At 40.4% G+C, this 22041-nt stretch overlaps 1 protein-coding gene across 5 annotated transcripts in view; it reads left to right on the forward strand.

The window, feature by feature from the left end:
* LOC311080364 (cellular tumor antigen p53-like) overlaps nucleotides 1–17846 on the forward strand; it is a 94454-nt gene extending 76608 nt beyond the window's left edge. The window contains exons 5-11 of one of the 5 annotated variants that reach the window (XR_014605567.1): nucleotides 874–1123; nucleotides 1774–1886; nucleotides 15458–15567; nucleotides 15659–15783; nucleotides 16350–17074; nucleotides 17171–17274; nucleotides 17405–17846. Coding sequence is in view for 3 of the 5 variants with exons in the window: in XM_084110292.1 (XP_083966418.1) it covers nucleotides 874–1123; nucleotides 1774–1886; nucleotides 15458–15567; nucleotides 15659–15783; nucleotides 16968–17074; nucleotides 17171–17274; nucleotides 17405–17462 (867 nt within the window). In the remaining 2 variants the exon portion in view is untranslated. The other 4 variants (XR_014605568.1, XM_084110293.1, XM_084110292.1 and 1 more) reach the window with 4 other exon arrangements.
* The last annotated feature ends 4195 nt before the right edge of the window (nucleotides 17847–22041 follow it).

The raw sequence follows: 22041 nt of genomic DNA on the forward strand, positions 1-22041 counted from the left end.
GACAGACGTTTCTGTAATTTATAGATAGATGTAAACACACACACACACACACAGTTCAGTGGTTCTGGAGATTTATCTGAATGACTCATAAGCAAAATGTTGAAAATGTGAAAATAAAACAAAGTGGTTCTGAAACAGTCTACATTGTAAGTTGTTGTTTTTTTAGGAAGAAAAATCTATGAGCATACCTCTTCTCACTTGCACCTCAATACCCAAAGTATAGAATAGCTCAGAAGAAAAGAACAGAAGTGTTCTTATAAGATATTTACTGTCAGATGTGTGTCTGCTATATGTACTGACTGCATATGTGCATCATAGTTATTTATTTATATTAACATAAAATGTGGACAGTCTGATTCAGCCATGGCAAACTAAGTATTGTGGTCACTACCAAAACATTACTGTCACTACCAAAAATGTGCAGTCACTACCGTAACATGGGATGTTTTGTCAAAAATAAAGTATATTGAATTATCAAACAAGATGTTATGATAGTGTTTGGTTCAATGCATATTCAAACTAATGAATCCTTAACTTTGAAATCAGTACGATAAACTTTATGCCTTCTACAAAGAAAGATTGGGTTCAAAATACAACAAATCTCATAAATTACACTTAAAATATTATTAAAATTATTTCAAAAATAGAAAAAATATATATTTATAAGGTAGATGTAAACAAAATCTTAATAGGTCATTATAAGCCTTCTTAATAAATTATTTAATATTGTGTTTCGATAGTGACAAATTTGGGGAGAAGGAAAATATTCCAGCATTTTCTGAAAATACAATATGAGAATTAACTGCAAAATTAATTAATTTTATTTATTTTTTTTCTGATAAAATTTCAAATTTACCATGTCATTCCCAACAGATACTACATTGGCAAAAAGGTGAGATTCGTCGTGCTGTAACCCTCCACCTATCTCTCCCACAGTATTCTCAGCTACTGAATAAGCTGTACTGTCAGCTTGCAAAAACATGTCCTGTGGATGTGCTGGTGGGCAGAGAACCACCTAAGGGTGCCATGCTGAGAGCCACAGCAATTTATAAGAAATCGGAGCATGTTTCCGAGGTGGTAATCCGCTGCCCACACCACCAGAGTGTCGCTGAGAATAACGAAGGTTTGTATGTTTTAAATACAGCTGAATTTGTGAGTTTTAGAAATGCATATACACTTGCCAAGTTGCAATGGAAGTTTGGTTGGCAAGAGGGCAGCATCATTAATGTTTAAAAGTATGCATCACACTATTTGGAAAGTATAACCATACAACTACAAACATGTAATGTTAAAAATTAGCAAGCTTCTCAAATGGCTAAAAAAGGCTGTTTAAGGAAGAGCCAAGAGATGAAGAGAAAAAATAAATAAATCACAAAATAATGTCAAACCAGGACTCGTCTTATAGATTGTTGCATGAGCGAGTGTGTTCTGAATTGCGAGTGTGTTCTGAATTGCAAATGAGGCGCACTAAAATTATGCAATAAGATGATATAAGAGCTGTTGTTGGCCTCACTGGACCGGGATTAAACTAAATACTGAAGATTAGGGTGAACCAAATGTTTAGGAATCTGCACACTTGTCACCCCATTAATGATTGTGTTACTTTGCCTAAAAAATAATTTTAAAATAATGCAATTTAAATCAGAAAGTCTTATGAATTTGTTAGAACAAATCCAAATAATTATATTGTATAATACAAGTTGATATTAAAAAGTCAGCAATGCCTGTCAGTATCCAGTTTTTTCTATAGTGATTGCCCTTTGCTCTTCTCAGGTGTTTCTCACCGTAGTCATCTCATCCGTGTGGAGGGCAGTCAAAAAATACAGTACCACCAGGATCTAAACACCAAGAGGCATAGTGTGACGCTGCCTTACGAGTCCCCACAGGTACACCAGAATTCAGCACACTGCTTAATTTCTTGATTGAATTAAAGAATGAATGCAGCATTTAGGCCTATATAGCACTTTTTTTATGTTCTACTGTTCACTCAAAATGCTTAAACTGATAACATTTGTCTATAATTTTTATCTCAGAAGTCATCTACTTTGGAGATAAAATGTGCTGTTTATTATGTATTTTGATGTGGTGAATTCGAATTCACTTGAAATCAGTACAATTAAAACAACTGCTTTATCTACTGTTTCCAAGATATTTAAGTTTTTACATCTTTACATTTTACATCTATGTATATTGTGTAGATGGTACCTGTCCTGTTTATGTAACACTTAAAGGATAACTGTCGCCAAAATGCAACCTAAGGTCTTTTTGTTAATCTACCCGAGGCAAACTTTCGTTTAAAAGCATAATTAGAATGGAAACGCCACTTTTAAGTTTGACACTATTTTCGTTTTCGGTCAAATTGCCAAATTTGAATGGGAGTGCTTCGGGCACTACTATGATTTTTAAAACACTAAGAAGGCTTGATACAACATTTGCATACTTCAAAACTTTGCTCGAAGTATCACCAGGGGCTCTACACATGAACTCGAGCATTGATAACATTGTTTGTGTACACAGTTTACTAAAAAGAAAGATTTTGAACAACTCACTGTAGCTGTGTCCGCCGGCATTTTGACAGTCAAAAATAGTCGATCTCCGAATGTGAATGAACTGACTCTGAATTTTAGTATTGCTTCTTATATGAGCATCCTTTTTCAAATTCAAGGTCAATATTGATTTTCACTAACAACAAATTATCCGTGAATTTATATGGAACCAAGCTTTAGGAGCTTTCCATCTTTACTCTCCTCCTTGTTAAAGGTCCCATGACATGCTACTTTTTGTAGGCTTTAATATAGGCCTTAGTGGTCCCTAGTACTGTATCTGAAATCTCTTTCCAAAAATTCAGCCTCGGTGCAGAATTATAGCCACTACAAGCCAGTCCCAGAATGAGCTTCCTTCAGACAGGCCGTTTCGGTGTCTGTAGCCTTAAATGATAATGAGGAGGAGAAAGGCGGCGCAAGGTGGAGGGTGGGTGTGGCCCATAGACTGTAAAAAATAGGTGTGGCCTTGACCATCTTGCGCAACGGTACCGTGGCATGCATGTTTACGTTGGATATAGCAATGGCACGAAGACACGCAGTCGTTCAAGCATTTCAGTTTGACCCAGAATCTGATCCGGATGGAGAAGCAACGGATGAAGAAGTTGCAACTCAGCGGCTCCAGCAGGACGTTTCCGAATGGTTAGTTTAAAATATTATGTCTGGATACGGTACTTTATTCGGATGGTTTACAGTTATCATGTAGCTAACGCTAACCTACTGTTGCCTTTACATGAGAGATCTGTAACATCTGTAATTTATCTTATTACAATTACATCAAGCTCTGCGATATTGAAATGCGGATATCGCGCGCGCCATATAACCAACAGGAAAACGGTTATCCAAATAACAAAGAAGTGTACAACACTCGCGTTACAGTGTGTGTATTCACACACAAACTGCATAGCTGCATAGCTAATGTTACAGCCACATTCTACGTGTAACAGTCTAGGTAACCATAAACAGTAAAGCAACACACTTATATATCATTAGTTGACTTACTTGTCCGAGGTGTGTAGCTGAGCCAAAGAGAGTGATCCAGACTTTAGTTTCAGACGTTCAGCAAGCCCAGCTCTGTATTGACCCTTCGGTGTTCATTTGTACATCCAATTATTGAGCAATTGTTATGCTTCGCTCACTCAAAAGCCATGATAACTCTCGTGGACAAACTAAAATCGCGCGCGCGCGTTCTACTTCCTAGTGCATTTTCTCATGGGCGGAAAATATTCTCTGGGCGGGCAAAGCAGAGAAAGGGGAGGTAACATTTCCTCCTTATGACGTCATGAGGAGATTCAAGATCAGCGCGTATGGGCCTCCATTTTCTCAAAGGCAGAGAAAGATAGCAAAAGCTCGATTTACCCCGATTGAAATTTCTAGAAACTTGGGGACCATATACAGGCTAGGGGAACTCATATTAATGTTAAAAAACCTCAGAAAGTGAAAATTTCATGTCATGGGACCTTTAAGTTGCATTCGGAGATCAACTATTTTTGACTGTCAAAATGCCGGCGGACAAATATGGTCAAACTTGAGTGGCGTTTCCATTCTAATTATGCTTTTAAACGAAAGTTTGCCTCGGGTAGTTTAACAAAAAGACCCTAGGTTGCATTTTGGTGACAGTTATCCTTTAAAAAAAATCAGCAAAAGTATTCTATAAATCAAATGTATTATGAAACAAAAGGTAAAAAATGATGTACATAGTTTAGTCCAGGGGTATTCAACTAAAATTTAGAGAGGTCCAGTTTCTTGAAGCAAAGGTCCGGAGATCATAATGTCTAACTATTTAGGTGATATATATTTAAGTAGCCTAGTAGTTGTATCAACATCTGCATGTAATCAATGCAGTGTGATTTCAAAAACTTTTTGACAATATTTGTCACGTAGCGTAGAACTGAACATATATGCATGACTGCAGATTAGGACTGGGTGGTATATCGAGTTTGTAAGATATATCAATATTTTTTTGAAACTATATGGAATGAGGCAAAACCATTTATATCGATACAGTAGATTGATACAAGCACATCTGAAAAATAGCTGAGGACGCAGTGTGAGCTCCTGCAGTGAAAGTACATTTTGTACAAATTTGTCCTAAACATGACTCAAGCTTATATTTAGGGCTTCAAAATAACTGGTAAGATATAGTTAACAAGTTTAAGCAGCTTGCCCTGTCAGATGCTCTGACAGATACTGTTGCTGACTGACAGATAAATACTTGCGCTGTTTAATGCGTTTGAGATGTGGTGCATTTCAGCAGTGCTTAATTTTTTTTTATGAAAGTGACCATTATAATGGGGTATATTATTATAATTTTTATTTTCATTTTTAGTTTAGCTGTTAGTCAATTTAAAAACAAAAGCATTATGTTTTTAGATTGTAATGTTAGAATGTAATATGATTTTAACCACCTTTTTGCACGTAATATATTACATAGTCTACATTGCATTCACTATTTTTGTTTCCATATCCTTCAATATCAACATTGTTTGTAGGATATCATTGGGCAGGATGTGAAATACATTTTTTATTTTTTTTTAAATAAGTACAGATTTTCTTTATCCAAATAGATAAACGTAGAAAGTACAGAGATATATATCGTATATCGCCATTTAACCAAAAAATAAAGAGAGATGATTTTTTTTTTTGGCCATATCGCCCAGCCCTACTGCAGATATGGATAATGTTCTCTCATTAACTAAATAAAAGTAGGGCTGCATTTCAAAATAAGAGAAAAATGTATAAAATGTGAAAATTGTGAAGGTTCAAATAAAGTGCTTAACTTCAGACAAAAAAAAGGAGGAAAAGCTTGAATTTCCCCTTTTCTGTTTCACATCTTGACTCAACAGTCTCAACCAATTTTACAGATAATAAATCTTGACACATCTTAACAATTGAACAGTTTTAGAGTATCACTTATATATCCCACTCCCCCACTTTTTTACTCAGAGAGAGAATTGAGCTCTAGCTTATCTTGCCAGGATTTTAAACCTGGGTGTGAATGGAGTCAGGGCCATTCTCATACACGTATGGGGGTGCTCATTGGTAAGTCTGGAACGATATTTAGTTTTGATTGTTCATTGTGGAGAAAGCTGCCTTGCAGTTGTATGTGGAGCCAAACATGGTCAAGGTGTAAACGGCTACTATCCTCAGACCTGGGAAAGCTGTCTCGGGGACCATTTGGAGCCAGAAAGTGGAAGCTTAAGTTATTACAAACTGCGCTTTCAGGGCCACATCTGCTTGGAGATCAACCAATTGCATCTGGAAAGACCCAGCATTTACCCATTTAAAGTGCTGTGACTTCCTTTAAGAACCCCTTGACATCTGTGATGAGAAATGGGTTCTGAATGAACATGATGAGCTGCTGCCCAAAGCTGAAGCTGTCAAAATGCTTGCTGAAGTTTACAATAAGCTTATCAAAGTCAACAAAAGACACATCTCTCTGTCCCTGAACCTTTTCCTGCACTGCAGGGAAGTGTGCACAGTCTCCCTGCAGGTTTTCCTTGAACACCTCAAGTTTCCTCTGAAAGGAGCAGACAGCTGTCATCAGTTAACAAATTGAATTGTCCTTGCCCTGTAGCCTCAAATTCATTTCATTCAGATGTGAAGTGATCAACCAAACAGGCCACATTGTCCATCTGTTTCTCATTTTCTAAAAAGAGAGAAAACTGTTGCCTCTTGACTTCTTAGCTCTTCCAAAAAAGATGCTGCTTCCCTCCTGATGGACCAAAAGCTCCCTAACACCCTGCCTTTGCTGAGCCATCTCACATTGTTGTGCAGCAAAAGATCATCAGCATTGGCATCAACTTCTCTGAGGAATTCCCTAAGCATGTGATGCTGGTAGGAAGAGGATGCCCTGAGAAAATTGATCATTTTCATCATTGTTTTTATCACCTCAGCATGCTCATCTGACAGGGAGGTGCAGAGGACAGATTGATGAATGATGCAATGGTAAGCTATGAGCTCAGTTTTCAACTCTTTCAGTTTTGCTACAACTCCTTTATCTCTCCCTATCATAGCAGGGGCTCCATCTGTGGTTATTGAAACCACTTTTTGTGGCTCAATTCCTTTCTTTGTTAACATCTCCTTAATGGCCAGGTAGATGTCTTTCCTTTTGTACTGGTCTGAAGGGGAGTGACACCTAACATATCTTCACAAATTGCTTTCCGGTCTGTTGAAAAACCTGATATGCACTAACAGCTGAGCATTGTCACACGTCAATGGACTCATCCACGGCTAAGCCTACACATGATGCCTTATGCATGGCCTCATCTAGCTGGGTTAGCACGTCCTGAGTTAATGTCACTTTTCTTTGTGGCAGATGATGATGCTGATGATGTCTTTTTGTATTGACGCAAAATCCAAGCAACTCATGAGAATGTTGTTGTGCAGTGAATGTGTGGCTCAGGATCCTGGTGGACTGGTCATATTAGGCTCTGAGACTACTTATTTTCTCTGATCTCACTTCAGATTTGAGTGGGTATGTTTGTTCATAACCTTTTTGTCTCATTATGGCGTTTCATATTGGCACTTTTATTAAGTGCCACAGTTTCTACTCTCTTTATCACTGTCCACTTTCCTTTTTTTGGAGAGCGCCATTTGTGCCTTATTTTTCTCTCCCTTTCTCGGGCTCACTCGTCTGTTTCTCACTTTCTCCGTCTCACTCGTCTGTTTCTCTCTCACTCATCTTTTTTCTCAATTTTCTCCGGCTCAGTCGTTTGTATTGCTTTTTTTTTTTTTTTCTTCTTTTTTTTTTTCTTCTCTTTACCATCTTTTCATGTGCAACTTGCCTCTAGCTCTCTCATCTGTCTGCACTGTAGAGTCGCCATGTTTACTACCTGGAATGCACAGACTTGATTGGTTGAGCAGTATCACGTGGGATGGCTTAACTCGCATGCAACTGGTCTGTGTGTTTCCTCATCCACTAAACCACTACCGTAAAGACTACAAAAGCTGTGCCGGTTAACACACCTGATCCAGCTCAACTTCTTCAGGCTTATTTGAAAACTACAGGTATGCATGTTTGAGCAGGGTTGGAACTAAACTCTGCAGGGCTGACCCTCCAGGAATTGAGTTTTGCACCCCTGCTGTATGATTTGTAAAGCTAATATAAGGCAATTTGTTCAGCAGAATGATGTAAGCTTCGTTATGTTAAGAGCTGCAACTAACAATTATTTTGATAATTGATTAATCTGTCAATTATATTTTTCCCTATTAATCGGATGGGACATCTAAAAAAAAAATGTAATTAATTTTAATCCATTATTTTAAACAATGTTTAAACAATGTTATTATACATCCTGCCCAATGCTGTCCTCGAAAATGTGTATTATGTCGATTAGGGATGCAACGATAATAGATTTTGTTGGTCCAATTATTAATCACGGTTTCACAATTATTATGCATTCATTAATTTCACAGCAATCTATAAAATCACATGAACACAATTTAAAGTGTTCTTTATTGCTGCTTTATTCGCTTTCAGATTTAATAGCAGCAAATCGCACACACGGCCTGTATGACGCTTTCTTTCTAACATAATTTCACAATGAACATTGTTAAACTCCATGTTTGTCTGTGTTGTCAGATCATCAGGGCAGAAAATGTATCCTTTTAAGAGAAAAGCCCTGCTTGGGGGATTTATTCTCTTGACATCTGGCAAGCCCATGTAGGAAAGATGTTGTATGCTTGTTACCAATGCAAGATAACGGAAATGTTTAAATAAAAATGGACAAATAATCAGCTGGGCAAATATCGCAACGATTTTTTATTTTTCAGAAAAGCAGAAATCGTTTAAGTTATAGCGATTAAAATATGATTAATTGTTTAGCCCCAAAGGGATCTCTTCTCATCGACCACCGGTGTTCAGCATCTAGATTTGGTACTCAACCAGAATAATACTTTTATATACTTTTTATATAATTGCGGGTGTGTATTTGCTGCCTTTTGCAAAGAGGCGCTACAATCACAGACTCTTGAAAAGTGTCAGTTTATTCTCTCTATTGCGTAATCTGCTGCCGCGCCGCGGCTCATTGAGAGCGATTGAGAGCTGGTAGCAGATAAATTCAAAGGAAACATTGTAGTTAAACGAATTTATAATCACAATACTGAAATCACAGTACAAATTTAGAACTGAAACAAATGTAGGCTTCTGTTATTGCATCTAATTTAAGCAAAGTAGGCTAACCGTTAACATTGTGTGTCCAAATTTTCTATAATTTAGAAAGGCTATACATGTCAATAGGTTTTATCTTATACTTCGTGTTATTTTAATTTGTCAGTAGATTTATTAACTGAAACATAACAGTGAAATAAATTAAACTAAATTATCGTAAAATTAAAACATTGATCAGGACTTGTTAACCGAAGTTAGTCGGCAGCATTTGTGTTTTAGCATTCTTTATTAAGAATTAAATAGGCTTACAGTAGGTTGTTATGATTAGCATAATTTTCTTTAATAAATAATGAAAACATTTCAACATAAAACATTGCAATAGAAAAATATTAGGCTACATCAATGAGGCTTTGCATGACCATAAGACCTCATTCTCTAGAGAGTGTTCAGGCGATAGCTCTGTGGTCAACGCAACATGCGCTTCGCGGAGCTTCAAGCGTTCCGAGATCGAATCTCGGCTATACCCATCCATCCATCCATCTTCTACCGCTTATCCGGGGCCGGGTCGCGGGGGCAGCAGTCTAAGCAGGGATGCCCAGACTTCCCTCTCCCTCGACACTTCCTCCAGCTCTTCCGGGGGGACACCGAGGCGTTCCCAGGCCAGCCGGGAGACATAGTCTCTCCAGCGTGTCCTAGGTCTTCCCCGGGGTCTCCTCCCGGTGGGACATGCCCGGAACACCTTCCCAGGAAGGCGTCCAGGAGGCATCCGGAAAAGATGCCCGAGCCACCTCAACTGACCCCTCTCAATGTGGAGGAGCAGCGGCTCTACTCTGAGCTCCTCCCGAGTGACCGAGCTTCTCACCCTATCTCTAAGGGAGCGCCCAGCCACCCTGTGGAGAAAGCTCATTTCGGCCGCTTGTATCCGGGATCTTGTCCTTTCGGTCATGACCCAAAGCTCATGACCATAGGTGAGAGTAGGAACGTAGATTGACCGGTAAATCGAGAGCTTCGCCTTGCGGCTCAGCTCCTTCTTCACCACGACAGACCGGTACAGCGACCGCATTACTGCAGAAGCTGCACCGATCCGTCTGTCAATCTCCCGTTCCATCCTTCCCTCACTCGTGAACAAGACCCCGAGATACTTGAACTCCTCCACTTGAGGCAGGAACTCTCCACCAACCTGAAGCGGGCAAGCCACCCTTTTCCGACTGAGGACCATGGCCTCGGATTTGGAGGTGCTGATTCTCATCCCAGCCGCTTCACACTCGGCTGCAAACCGTCCCAGTGCATGCTGGAGGTCCTGGTTTGATGAGGCCAACACGACCACATCATCCGTAAAGAGCAGAGATGAAATCGTGTGGTCCCCAAACCTGACCCCCTCCGGCCCCTTGGCTGCGCCTAGAAATTCTGTCCATAAAAATTATGAACAGAACCGGCGACAAAGGGCAGCCCTGCCGGAGTCCAACACACACCGGGAACAAGTCTGACTTACTGCTGGCAATACGAACCAAGCTCCTGCTCCGGTCGTACAGGGACCGGATAGCCCTTAGCAAAGGGCCCCGGACCCCATACTCCCAGAGCACCCTCCACAAGATGCCACGAGGGACACAGTCGAATGCCTTCTCCAAATCCACAAAGCACATGTGGATTGGTTGGGCAAACTCCCATGAGCCCTCCAGCACCCTGTAGAGGGTATAGAGCTGGTCCAGTGTTCCACGACCGGGACGAAAACCACACTGTTCCTCCTGAATCCGAGGTTCTACTATCGGCCGGATTCTCCTCTCCAGTACCCTGGCATAGACTTTCCCCAGGGAGGCTGAGAAGTGTGATCCCCCTATAGTTGGAGCACACCCTCCGGTCCCCCTTCTTGAAAAGAGGGACCACCACCCCGGTCTGCCAATCCAAAGGCACTGTCCCCGACCGCCACGCGATGCTGCAGAGGCGTGTCAGCCAAGACAGCCCCACAACATCCAGAGACTTGAGGTACTCAGGGCGGATCTCATCCACCCCCGGTGCCTTGCCACCGAGGAGTTTCTTGACTACCTCGGTGACTTCAGCTTGGGTGATGGACGGGTCCGCCTCCGAGCCCTCAGCCTCTGCTTCCTCAATGGAAGACGTGACGGCGGGATTGAGGAGATCCTTGAAGTATTCCTTCCACCGTCCGGTGATATCCCCAGTCGAGGTCAACAGCTGCCCTCCTCCACTGTAAACAGCGTTGGTAGGGCACTGCTTCCCCTTCCTGAGGCGCCGGACGGTTTGCCAGAATCTCTTCGAGGCCAGCCGATAGTCCTTCTCCATGGCCTCACCGAACTCCTCCCAGGCCCGAGTTTTTGCCTCTACAACCACCCGGGCTGCAGTCCGCTTGGCCCGTCGGTACCCATCAGCTGCCTCAGGAGTCCCACAAGCCAGCCAGGCCCGATAGGACTCCTTCTTCAGCTTGACGGCATCCCTTACTTCCGGTGTCCACCACCGGGTTCGGGGATTGCCGCCTCGACAGGCACCGGAGACCTTACGGCCACAGCTCCGAGTGGCCGCGTTGACAATGGAGGTGGAGAACATGGTCCACTCGGACTCAATATCTCCAGACTCCCTCGGGATCTGGTCGAAGCTCTGCCGGAGGTGGGAGTTGAAGATCTCTCTGACAGGAGATTCGGCCAAACGTTCCCAACAGACCCTCACAGTACGTTTGGGTCTGCCGAGTCTGTCCAGCTTCCTCCCCCGCCATCGGATCCAACTCACCACCAGGTGGTGATCAGTTGACAGCTCCGCCCCTCTCTTCACCCGAGTGTCCAAGACATACGGCCGGAGGTCGGATGAGACGACCACAAAGTCGATCATCGACCTCCGGCCTAGGGTGTCCTGGTGCCATGTGCACTGATGGACACCCTTATGCTTGAACATGGTGTTCGTTATGGACAAACTGTAACTAGCACAGAAGTCCAATAACAGAACACCACTCGGGTTCAGATCAGGGGGGCCGTTCCTCCCAATCACGCCCCTCCAGGTGTCACTGTCGCTGCCCACGTGGGCGTTGAAGTCCCCCAGTAGAACGACGGAGTCCCCAGTCGGAGCACTTTCCAGCACCCCTCCCAGAGACTCCAAGAAGGCCGGGTACTCTGCACTGTCGTTCGGCCCGTAGGCACAAACGACAGTGAGAGACCTATCCCCGACCCGAAGGCGCAGGGAAGCGACCCTCTCGTTCACCGGGGTGAACTCCAACACATGGCTGCTGAGCTGGGGGGCTATAAGCAAACCCACACCAGCCCGCCGCCTCACACCATGGGCAACTCCAGAGTGGTGAAGAGTCCATCCTCTCTCGAGGAGTGTGGTTCCAGAGCCCAAGCCGTGCGTAGAGGTGATCCCAACTATCTCTAGTTGGAATCTCTCAACCTCACGCACAATCTCAGGCTCCTTCCCCGCCAGAGAGGTGACGTTCCATGTCCCTAGAGCTAGATTCCGCATCCAGGGATCGGGTTGTCTAGGCCCCCGCCTTCGACTGCCGCCCGATCCACTTAGCACCGGCCCCATACGGTCCCTCCTGCAGGTGGTGGGTCCACGGGAGGGTGGCCCCACGTCGCTCCTTCGGGCTGAGCCCGGCCGGACCCCATGGGGGGAGGCCCGACCACCAGGCGCTCGCATACGAGCCCCAACCCCGGGCCTGGCTCCAGGGTGGGGCCCCGGCTGCGCCATACCGGGCGACGTCACGGTCCTCTGTTTTTTCTTCATCATAAGGGGTTTTGAACCGCTCTTAGTCTGACCCATCGCCTAGGACCTGTTTGCCTTGGGAGACCCTACCAGGGGCATATAGCCCCAGACAACATAGCTCCTAGGGTCATTCGGGTACTCAAACCCCTCCACCACGGTAAGGTGGCAGTTCAAGGAGGGGCTATACCATCTTCATAATTTTGTCTCTAGTTTAATATTTGTCAAAAATAAAACTTTTGAGATGTTCATTTATTGTTTCGTAACACTTTTTGGAGCTTTGTGTGTGATTTGATTTGTGTTTTCCTGTCATTTTTATTAATAAGCGTTTAGACGATAGGTCTATAACATTATAGCCTTCATGCTGTTAACCGATGTTGGCCGACAGCATTTGTTTTACCATTCTTGATGCTTAAATAGGTAACTGTTTATTAAAGTCAAGCATTTTGTTTAATTATCAATGGCACATTACAACATACATTTGCTACATTCCAGTAGAGCCGCTGCACAGACGACAAAACTGACGAAGGAAGATTGTCAGCCGATCGCACCAGAAAATGAAGATGAAGCTCGTCTTTAATCTGCTAAATTATTGGTTTTGTGAATCATTCACGAAATTGAGATGACTGACAGGGATACCCGGCCATAGCAACAAAAGAAAATTTTCAAAACAGATCCATACATTGAACGAATCAGAAAAAGACTGATTTTGTTGACTTGGCTACACAAAATAACAGACAACTAAATACAGTGGGGAGAACAAGTATTTGATACACTGCCGATTTTGCAGGTTTTCCTACTTACAAAGCATGTAGAGGTCTGTAATTTTTATCATAGGTACACTTCAACTGTGAGAGACGGAATCTAAAACAAAAATCCAGAAAATCACATTGTATGATTTTGAAATAATTAATTTGTATTTTATTGCATGACATAAGTATTTGATCACCTACCAACCAGTAAGAATTCCGACTCTCACAGACCTGTTAGTTTTTCTTTAAAAAGCCCTCCTGTTCTCCACTCATTACCTGTATTAACTGCACCTGTTTGTACTTGTTACCTGTATAAAAGACACCTGTCCACACACTCAATCAAACAGACTCCAACCTCTCCACAATGGCCAAGACCAGAGAGCTGTGTAAGGACATCAAGGATAAAATTGTAGACCTGCACAAGGCTGGGATGGGCTACAGGACAATAGGCAAGCAGCTTGGTGAGAAGGTTAGCTTTTTGGTCTAAACTCCACTCGCCGTGTTTGGAGGAAGAAGGATGAGTACAACCCCAAGAACACCATCCCAACCGTGATGCATGGGGGTGGAAACATCATTCTTTGGGGGTGCGTTTCTGCAAAGGGGACAGGACAACTGCACCGTATTGAGGGGAGGATGGATGGGGCCATGTATCGTGAGATCTTGGCCAACAACCTCCTTCCCTCAGTAAGAGCATTGAAGATGGGTCGTGGCTGGGTCTTCCAGCATGACAACGACCCGAAACACACAGCGAGGGCAACTAAGGAGTGACTCTGTAAGAAGCATCTCAAGGTCCTGGAGTGGCCTAGCCAGTCTCCAGACCTGAACCCAATAGAAAATCTTTGGAGGGAGCTGAAAGTCCATATTGCCCAGCGACAGCCCCGAAACCTGAAGGATCTGGAGAAGGTCTGTATGAAGGAGTGGGCCAAAATCCCTGCTGCAGTGTGTGCAAACCTGGTCAAGAACTACAGGAAACGTATGATCTCTGTAATTGCAAACAAAGGTTTCTGTACCAAATATTAAGTTCTGCTTTTCTGATGTATCAAATACTTATGTCATGCAATAAAATGCAAATTAATTACTTAAAAATCATACAATGTGATTTTCTGGATTTTTGTTTTAGATTCCGTCATTCACAGTTGAAGAGTACCTATGATTAAAAATTACTTCTACATGCTTTGTAAGTGGGAAAACCTGCAAAATCGGCAGTGTATCAAATACTTGTTCCTCCCCACTGTAATATTGCTTTAAAATATAAAAAATTTAAATGTAAAAGAACACTAAAATTAATTAAGTTTAAAATCCCATTGCACATTTCAAGGTTTAAATAAAGTGTCGGGACAGTTTATTCATTTAAAACAGGGTTGCATCGAGTTTATTCCCTTTGCAATGCAAAATAAGAAATACAGAATCTTATTCTTGCGACATTTTAAATTTGTATTGCCAAAGAAATTGCAGCCAAATTAAACAATTAAAACAGTACAACATGAAAATAGTGTAACAAATTATTTAGCCTGTGTTGCTTCAAAGACACAGAATGCCTAGTTGAATTCTAGACATTAGCATTAGGCTATTAAAGTGTTGATAGTGAAGGAATTAAATCATTTAGGCTACATGTAGTAAAATTCTGTCATAAAGTTTATTAACTAAATATTTAATTATTTCAATAATTGAAGAATTGAAGAACTACTACTTTGGTTTGGGCCAGCTTTTTCCAAGCAAAACTAAATACAGTCTTCAAACGCATGTTCATTTGTTGTCATGAACAAAATGTTCAACTCAATATTAAATTCCACAGGGATCTTTGGATCCTTACAACCAGGGTGCATGCGATTTGTGAATAAAGGGTTGTTGTTTTTTTTATTCAAATAAATCTCGAACCACAGTGCTTCGTGGTGCTGCTGTTAAACTAAATAACATTTATAGAATAATTATGAACTTAAATTAAACAATATCGCAACATTTAGACATAAATTATTTGATCTGTTTTTACATTTTAATTCAGGCGATTTACATTTAATTAGAGCGATATTTTCACTCTTGCCTTGTCCTTTCCTCATTGGGAAGCGCTCACATGATAGCTAAACATGTTTTGAGTAGATCCTCTGTGTCTCTCGGTTTCATATGGAATGCATAATCAGATAACATTTTATTAAATATTTAGACATTTAAAGGCTTTAGACCTGGCCTACGATGTAGGCTAGGCTACTCTAAATCTGTATGACCAAAAAATTACGGAGTACAAGTTCTTTTAATTTGTTATGAGAAAAATAAATCCAAACGAATTCAACATGCCAGAATAAAACCCGACTTTAGAACATTCATTGATTTGTATTTTGTCTTTGTCCCTCTAGCTGGGTTCAGTGGTAACCACCATACTACTGAATTTCATGTGCAATAGCAGCTGTATGGGTGGGATGAATAGGAGGCCAATTCTCACCATATTGACCCTGGAGACATTCGAGTGAGTCCCTCTCTCCTATTTTCTCTTCTTTTATTTGTACTGGAGCACTGGAGATCAGGGTTGAATGTTTGGTGGTGTTCTTCATTCACAGCAAACAGGTCCTTGGTCGCCGATGTTTTGAAGTTCGAGTGTGTGCATGTCCAGGCCGTGACCGCAAAACGGAGGAAGACAACCTGAAAAAGATTAATGGGGAGATGGTTCCTGGGACAAAGAGAAGTAAGTGTTTAAATGAGGGGGCTGAAATAAGATGGATAACCACCTCAAATAAAAAAAGACGCAACCAATAACAGTTTTTGTTCCGCATCATGTTTAGGGGCGTGAAAATGTAAAGTTGATGTCCCTACAATTACAGACGGCCATACGCAAGTCGATTTATGCCAAAAGAGTAACCCTTGAACTAACACACAACGTAATGACTAATGCGGTTGCCCTGTTTGTTTGCTTACGCTACTCCTACGTCATACATTGTCAAGTGTTACACTGCATCCAGAGCACGTAGTTGCAGAAAAAAATAATATTGGATACAGTAAACCAATTTGGCAATTAGGTAAAGTATTGTTATTGCAACTTAGCTGAATATATTGTGTACCTCAAGTATAATATTGTAGTGAATACTGTGTAGTATTGAATTTTATTCAGAATTTCCATACTGTAAAAATGCAGTAGTCCCAACTGGAAAAAGTTATTGAAAACTCTAAATGTTTTCATGTTATAGTACACTCAAAAATAATATTTTGCAAAGTTGCAAAAACAAGGTCAATGATAGATTAATTCTTCCTCAGCATCACGTCTTTGTGCTGGGTCCAGCCTGAGGACTTTGTTCACATCACAGGCAATGATGTCCCTTGCTAGGCAATGGGAAAAACCCTCTGGTGTGCCAGAGCCAGCTTGACAAAACTCAACAACTTGCTCTTTCTCACCCTCTTCCTCCTCGTCCTCTTCGTCCATCACCTCTTTGACGTGCTGTTCCTCCTCTCAGATTGTTTGAATCCATTGTTCGTATCAACGTCAGTGCACCTGTGCACTCTGAACTGGCTTATGTTGTACAGTTGTTTTAATCACATCATTAAAAACAAGTGTGAATAAGTGGATGTGTGTAAACAATGACAACTGTGTTGTAGTTGTTCAACTTTGGATTTCCAGCACAGTGCAAAATGTTTTAGTGAGTGAAAATGTGTTTAGAGTTTTGCAAATAGTGTCTAACTGAACTTGTTGGAGGTTTTGCCTAAAGAGTGATTTGACAAACATGTTTAGGCCACTGAGCATTTGGTCCAGAGAATGGGGTTTAGTGTTTTAGCAATTGAGAAAAAAGGTAATATCTAACCCATCCCAGTATTATGTGCATTATTTGTAACTATTGTATCTGTTAAATCTTATTCACCTTGACCCAATCACACCAGAGCATCAGGTTTCTGATCTGTTAAAAGAGCCACTCCCTGCTGCTGGTCTTGCGTGCAAGAAGATCAAGACTGACTCCAGTTCTGACGAAGACATCTACATTCTTCATGTGTGTAACATGGGAATATTTTTAATCAACTTATTTTATAAAAAGACAATTCATGAAAATTTCTTAAGAGGTTTTTTTTCCCCCCTCATTTTCTAGGTACGTGGCAAGGAACGTTTCAAAATGCTAAAGACTATAAACGCTAGTTTGGAGCTTATGCACATGATGCCTGTTGCTGACCAAGAAAAGTACAGGCAAAAACGGTACGACTCCTGACAGCCATTTTGTTGGTCTCTGTTTTTGTTCCTTGTTGTAACACTAGTTAATATTTCCTTAATTTTTACATGCCAAATAAATAGTTTTATTTTTTACTTCTTTTAATCTCTCCTCTAGACACACCTCAAAACATGATCAATCCTGTCTGCAGCCGAAGAGTGGAAAAAAATCTTAAAAGATTCAGAATAAATAGCTTTTTAAAGTGTTATTTTCTATGCACAAAAAAACAGTGTTCTGCTTCTAGTTGTTCTGAAGGTGGGGTAACCTGTTTTTTTGTTTTTTTTAAGATGTCAAAGTTTCAAACATTCTGAATTTCACAAAAAAAAATGTACATGCTCAATATTTTTTATTTTTCTTATTAGTAGTGAAGTAAAATGTTTTCTAATTCGACTTCTCTTCATCTGTCGTGTACCTTACCTTATTCAAGTGTCACCAGTTTTTGCATGTTTATTCACACATGCAAAAGCTTTACTACTTCTATTTACTTCTGTAATCTTTTGTAAAACCAGCAAGGATATATTTGTAAAAATAAAAGATAAATGTTGAGTTTGTAATTGCATATTAGATCTGAAGTATTTCTTAACCCTGATGCATCTAACTGCACAAATAGAAAAGGAATTTCAAAAGCGGTTTTAAGCGGTTCAATGAAAAAATATATACTGTTTGGGTTCTGAGGTATAATTTCTTTAAATTATATTTAAAATTGATGTACTGGCTTTTGCTTGTCAAACAAGAATTCAGGATAAGCATGCAATTTTTGATTGTCAACCTGCTTCAAACACCCTCAATGAAAATTACATTATTTCTGTTTGGGGTATCAGAAGCATTATGTAAAAATGAATCTATGCTGATGCTTTTGAGTTGCTGTACCTGCATTGTCGACAGTTTATTTTGATTTATAATACTGCATCTTTCTACTAAGTTTTTCTGGCTTCGGATCCCTTAAACACATGCAATTTTACAACATTGGAGTCACATATCTAGTAGTAGACACAATCCCAAAATTCAGTTTAACACCATCAGCAACAGTTAACTTGGTTTTTGTGGCTTAGATAAACAATATATGAAATAACATTCATTCTACTTCCTTTCAAAATACTTTGTATCTCCTGGAGAATTTTTTTCAGATTACATTAGAAGATCTTACCAAACTGGTTAGCTTCTCTTAGTCCTCTTGATTTTGGTAGTACCCACTGCTTTGTTTAAAAATGTTAGACACCATGGTCCTTGCATGCTTTCTATAATTAAGAAGTCTCTGATGTCTGGTTCTGTTCCAATGTATTTCAAGCAAGCTATTGTTCAACCACTTTTCAAGAAAATTAATCTTGATCCATCTTTGCCCTAAAGTATATAAACCTATTTCTAAGTTATCTTTCATGGCTAAGTTCCTGGAATAGTCAGTGTGTTGGCATCTCTGGAACAGCCTTAAAGTGGTTCTCTTCATACTTATCAGACAGGTCTTTTTCAGCCAGAGTTCAAAATTATGCCTCATCAACAGCATTTCTGTCCTGTGGTGTTCCCCAGGGTTCTGTTTTGGCTATAACTGCATTGTTTTTTGCGCTATATTTGCTGCCTCTTGGGCAATTAATACATACATTAAAGGGTGTTTATCATTGTTATGGAGATTATGCATATATAATTTTTTTTAAGCCTCATGAAATCACAAAATTGTCTGTTCTTCTAAGTTGCAAAAACTATATAAAAGATTGGATGGCAGATAATTACTTGCCGTTAAAGGAATAGTTCACCCAAAAAATTATCACTTACTCACCCTCAGGTTGTTCCAAACCTGTGTGCATATTTTAAAGAATATGGTTAACCAAACAGTTGAATGGCCCCATTGACTTCCATAGTAGGGAAAAAATACTATGGAAGTCAATGGGGCACATCAACTGTTTGGTTACAGACATTCTTCAAAATGATCATCTTTTGTGTTCAGCAGAAGAAAGAAATGCACACAGGTTTGGAACATTTTGAGGGTGAGTAAATTGACAGAATTTTCACTTGTGGGTGAACTCCCTTTTAAATACTGGGGGGGGGGGGCAGAAGTTCTTATTTCTGCTCTTGCTGGTGTTCTCCCGAAAGCGATAAAATGCCTTGTTCCTTTATCTTATTCTGTTAAAGCTACCCTTTGTAATTTAGGCGTTTATGTGGAACAGGCCTCGAGTCTTGATCAGCATGTTGATTATCTTGTTCTTACTTGTTTTTATATTGATATGACAAAGTTAACATGTTTGATCTTGACTGAATAGATCTGCTACGCTGCTGCTGTTTTGTTTTTTGGTACACTTGTCTCAAACATTTATAAACTGAATAAATGTAAGATTTAACTTTAAATTACTTAGATAATATTCAGATAATAATCTGTAGCCCCGCCTTAGCTCTGAACGCGCATCTATTTAGCTTCAAACGCTCACTTTATACGCGCATCCTATTCGCTTTGGACGCGCAAAAGGATTCAAAATGTTCAAGCGTCGAACTAGACACGAATTTGACCCTCTCTTCGCGTTTGGTGTGAACGCAGCATAATGAACAGGCTGCGATGACAAGCTTGCAATGCTGGAATGTGTGTGTGTGTGTGTCAGAAAGAGAGAGAGGCACGGGCGCGATCGAACAGTGGAAACATAAAAACATACTTCGTCATTTTGTTCATACAGGACATCATTAAAACTGCAAAATGTTTAGCTTACTTATATTTGTGTAAAACACAACATTGTGCTTTTGTCAAACTGTAAACTCTTGTCAAACTGTAACCTACAACTGTCACCCAACCAAAATCACACACACACTGTTTAAAAGCAAAAATTATCTCATCTTTTGGACATTAATCATATTGCATTGGTTTTCATTTCTTGTCCTAAAACAGAGCACTAATCTGTTTATTTTTAAGTTACACATTCTACATTGATTAAAAAATAAAATCAAATGTGTTTTTAATGGTAGTATTATTTTATACAGAAATAAATTATTTATAATTCAGATGAGAATAAAGTTAAAGTTAATTGCAATTTTAAGGAAACCAATATATTGATCTGAAATATAGCAAATTAATTTTAAATTAATTTGGGTACAATTACCAAACATATCTCAAGGTCTTTTGAATAAAGGTTGGCAGTCTTTCATTATCAACTGTTGTTGTGGACTATACATGAAGTATTTGTTCTCCATTTGAGTGACATGTTTTTATGTGGCTAATTGAGCAAAGTGCTTCCGTATATTTTATTAGTAGTAGTAGTATTAGTTCAAGAATAAAATAAAAATATCGGATTGATATTGGTATCGGCAAATAGCCAAAGCTGCGGCATTGGTATCGGAAGTGAAAAAGTGGTATCGGGACATCCCTAATTTGGTCTTGGTGGAATAGACGCTGCTGCAGCTGCAGAGCAAGTACCGAGACTTTAAACGAAACGGCGTTTTCATTTATAAACGCTCTCCGTCCGCACTAGCGTTTTCGGACGTTTCAGTGTGGATGAGAAACTTTTGAAAAACGCCTTAAAACGCTAAATTCACCTTACTGTGCATGCGTAAAAACCCACAAAAGATCACTGATATGATTCAGATGGAAAAATAAATAAGTTATCGCGCAATTTTTCTGACAGGATAATTTTATTTACTAAAATATCTCACCATTCACTGATGAATTGATCGCTGATCGATTGCTTAGCCTCGTATTTCTTTCTGTTTTTAACCATCATTTACTATAATTTCTGGTTGTTTATACTACTAAATACAGCTTACCCAACATCTCAGATTAACCTGATATCGCTAGCTTCCGTTATTATTAGCACAACACGCTAGTAATTCACTAACCTGTTAACGCGCCACCCGTGCACTCAGTTATTTTTTATTTATTTTCTCTCGCGCGCCCGCGCCTTTGAGTTCATAAAAAGCCCAGGTGAGTAAGAATTAGTCAACAAACACGGTGAGTAATGTCTTGTCCTGTTATTGTCACCTGCACTTCATGTCACGTTTAGCATAGCCTTCTCTGTCGGCAATATAGGATTTATATGTGATAAATGCAAGGAGACAGTCAGGCTGACGGAGAAGATTTCAGAGCTAGAGACATGCATCCAAACTTTAATTGAGGATAGTAAGAGTGCTAGAGCTTTAGATACTATTTTGGATGCGCCTAGCATAGTGAACTCTTTACATGATTCGGTTCCGGCTGAATTAATGCCTGTGCAGCAAGGCAAATGGGTGACAGTGAGGGATCGCTCTAGTCGCGGATCAAAAAAACACTCTTCCGTTCCGATTACCATAACAAATCGATTTGCCCCGCTCAGTGAAACACCCACTGAGAATTCTGTTGATTGTGCCCTAGTAATTGGTGATTCTATTACACGGAACGTGTAATTTCTCTGTAATTTGCTCTGGCCCCCTTCCTGTTCGCAGGAGTGATGAGATGGTTAGTAGATTGTGTTCACTCAATGGCTGGCTGTCTAATAATATAGAATTCATAGACAATTGGAAATGTTTTTGGGGCAGACCTGACCTGTTGGAAAGAGATGGTATTCATCCCTCCCGGGATGGTGCTGCTCTTCTCTCTAGTAATTTGGCTCATAGTCTTAGAGATAAAAAAATGACAAATTGGGCACCAGGTCAGGAAGCAGACAGACTGGCTTAACCGACCGTCTGCTAGCAGCCTCACGTCACCAAGGTCAGATAAATCCCATAACATAGAGCCTCTTTCACCTAGATATCATCAAGAGCCCCTTTCACACAGCGCTTTGAACCCGGGAAATTGCCGGCAAATT

This window comes from Abramis brama (genome assembly GCF_963993115.1).
Source record: "Abramis brama genome assembly, chromosome: 3".
NCBI classification, from domain to species: Eukaryota; Metazoa; Chordata; class Actinopteri; order Cypriniformes; family Leuciscidae; genus Abramis; species Abramis brama.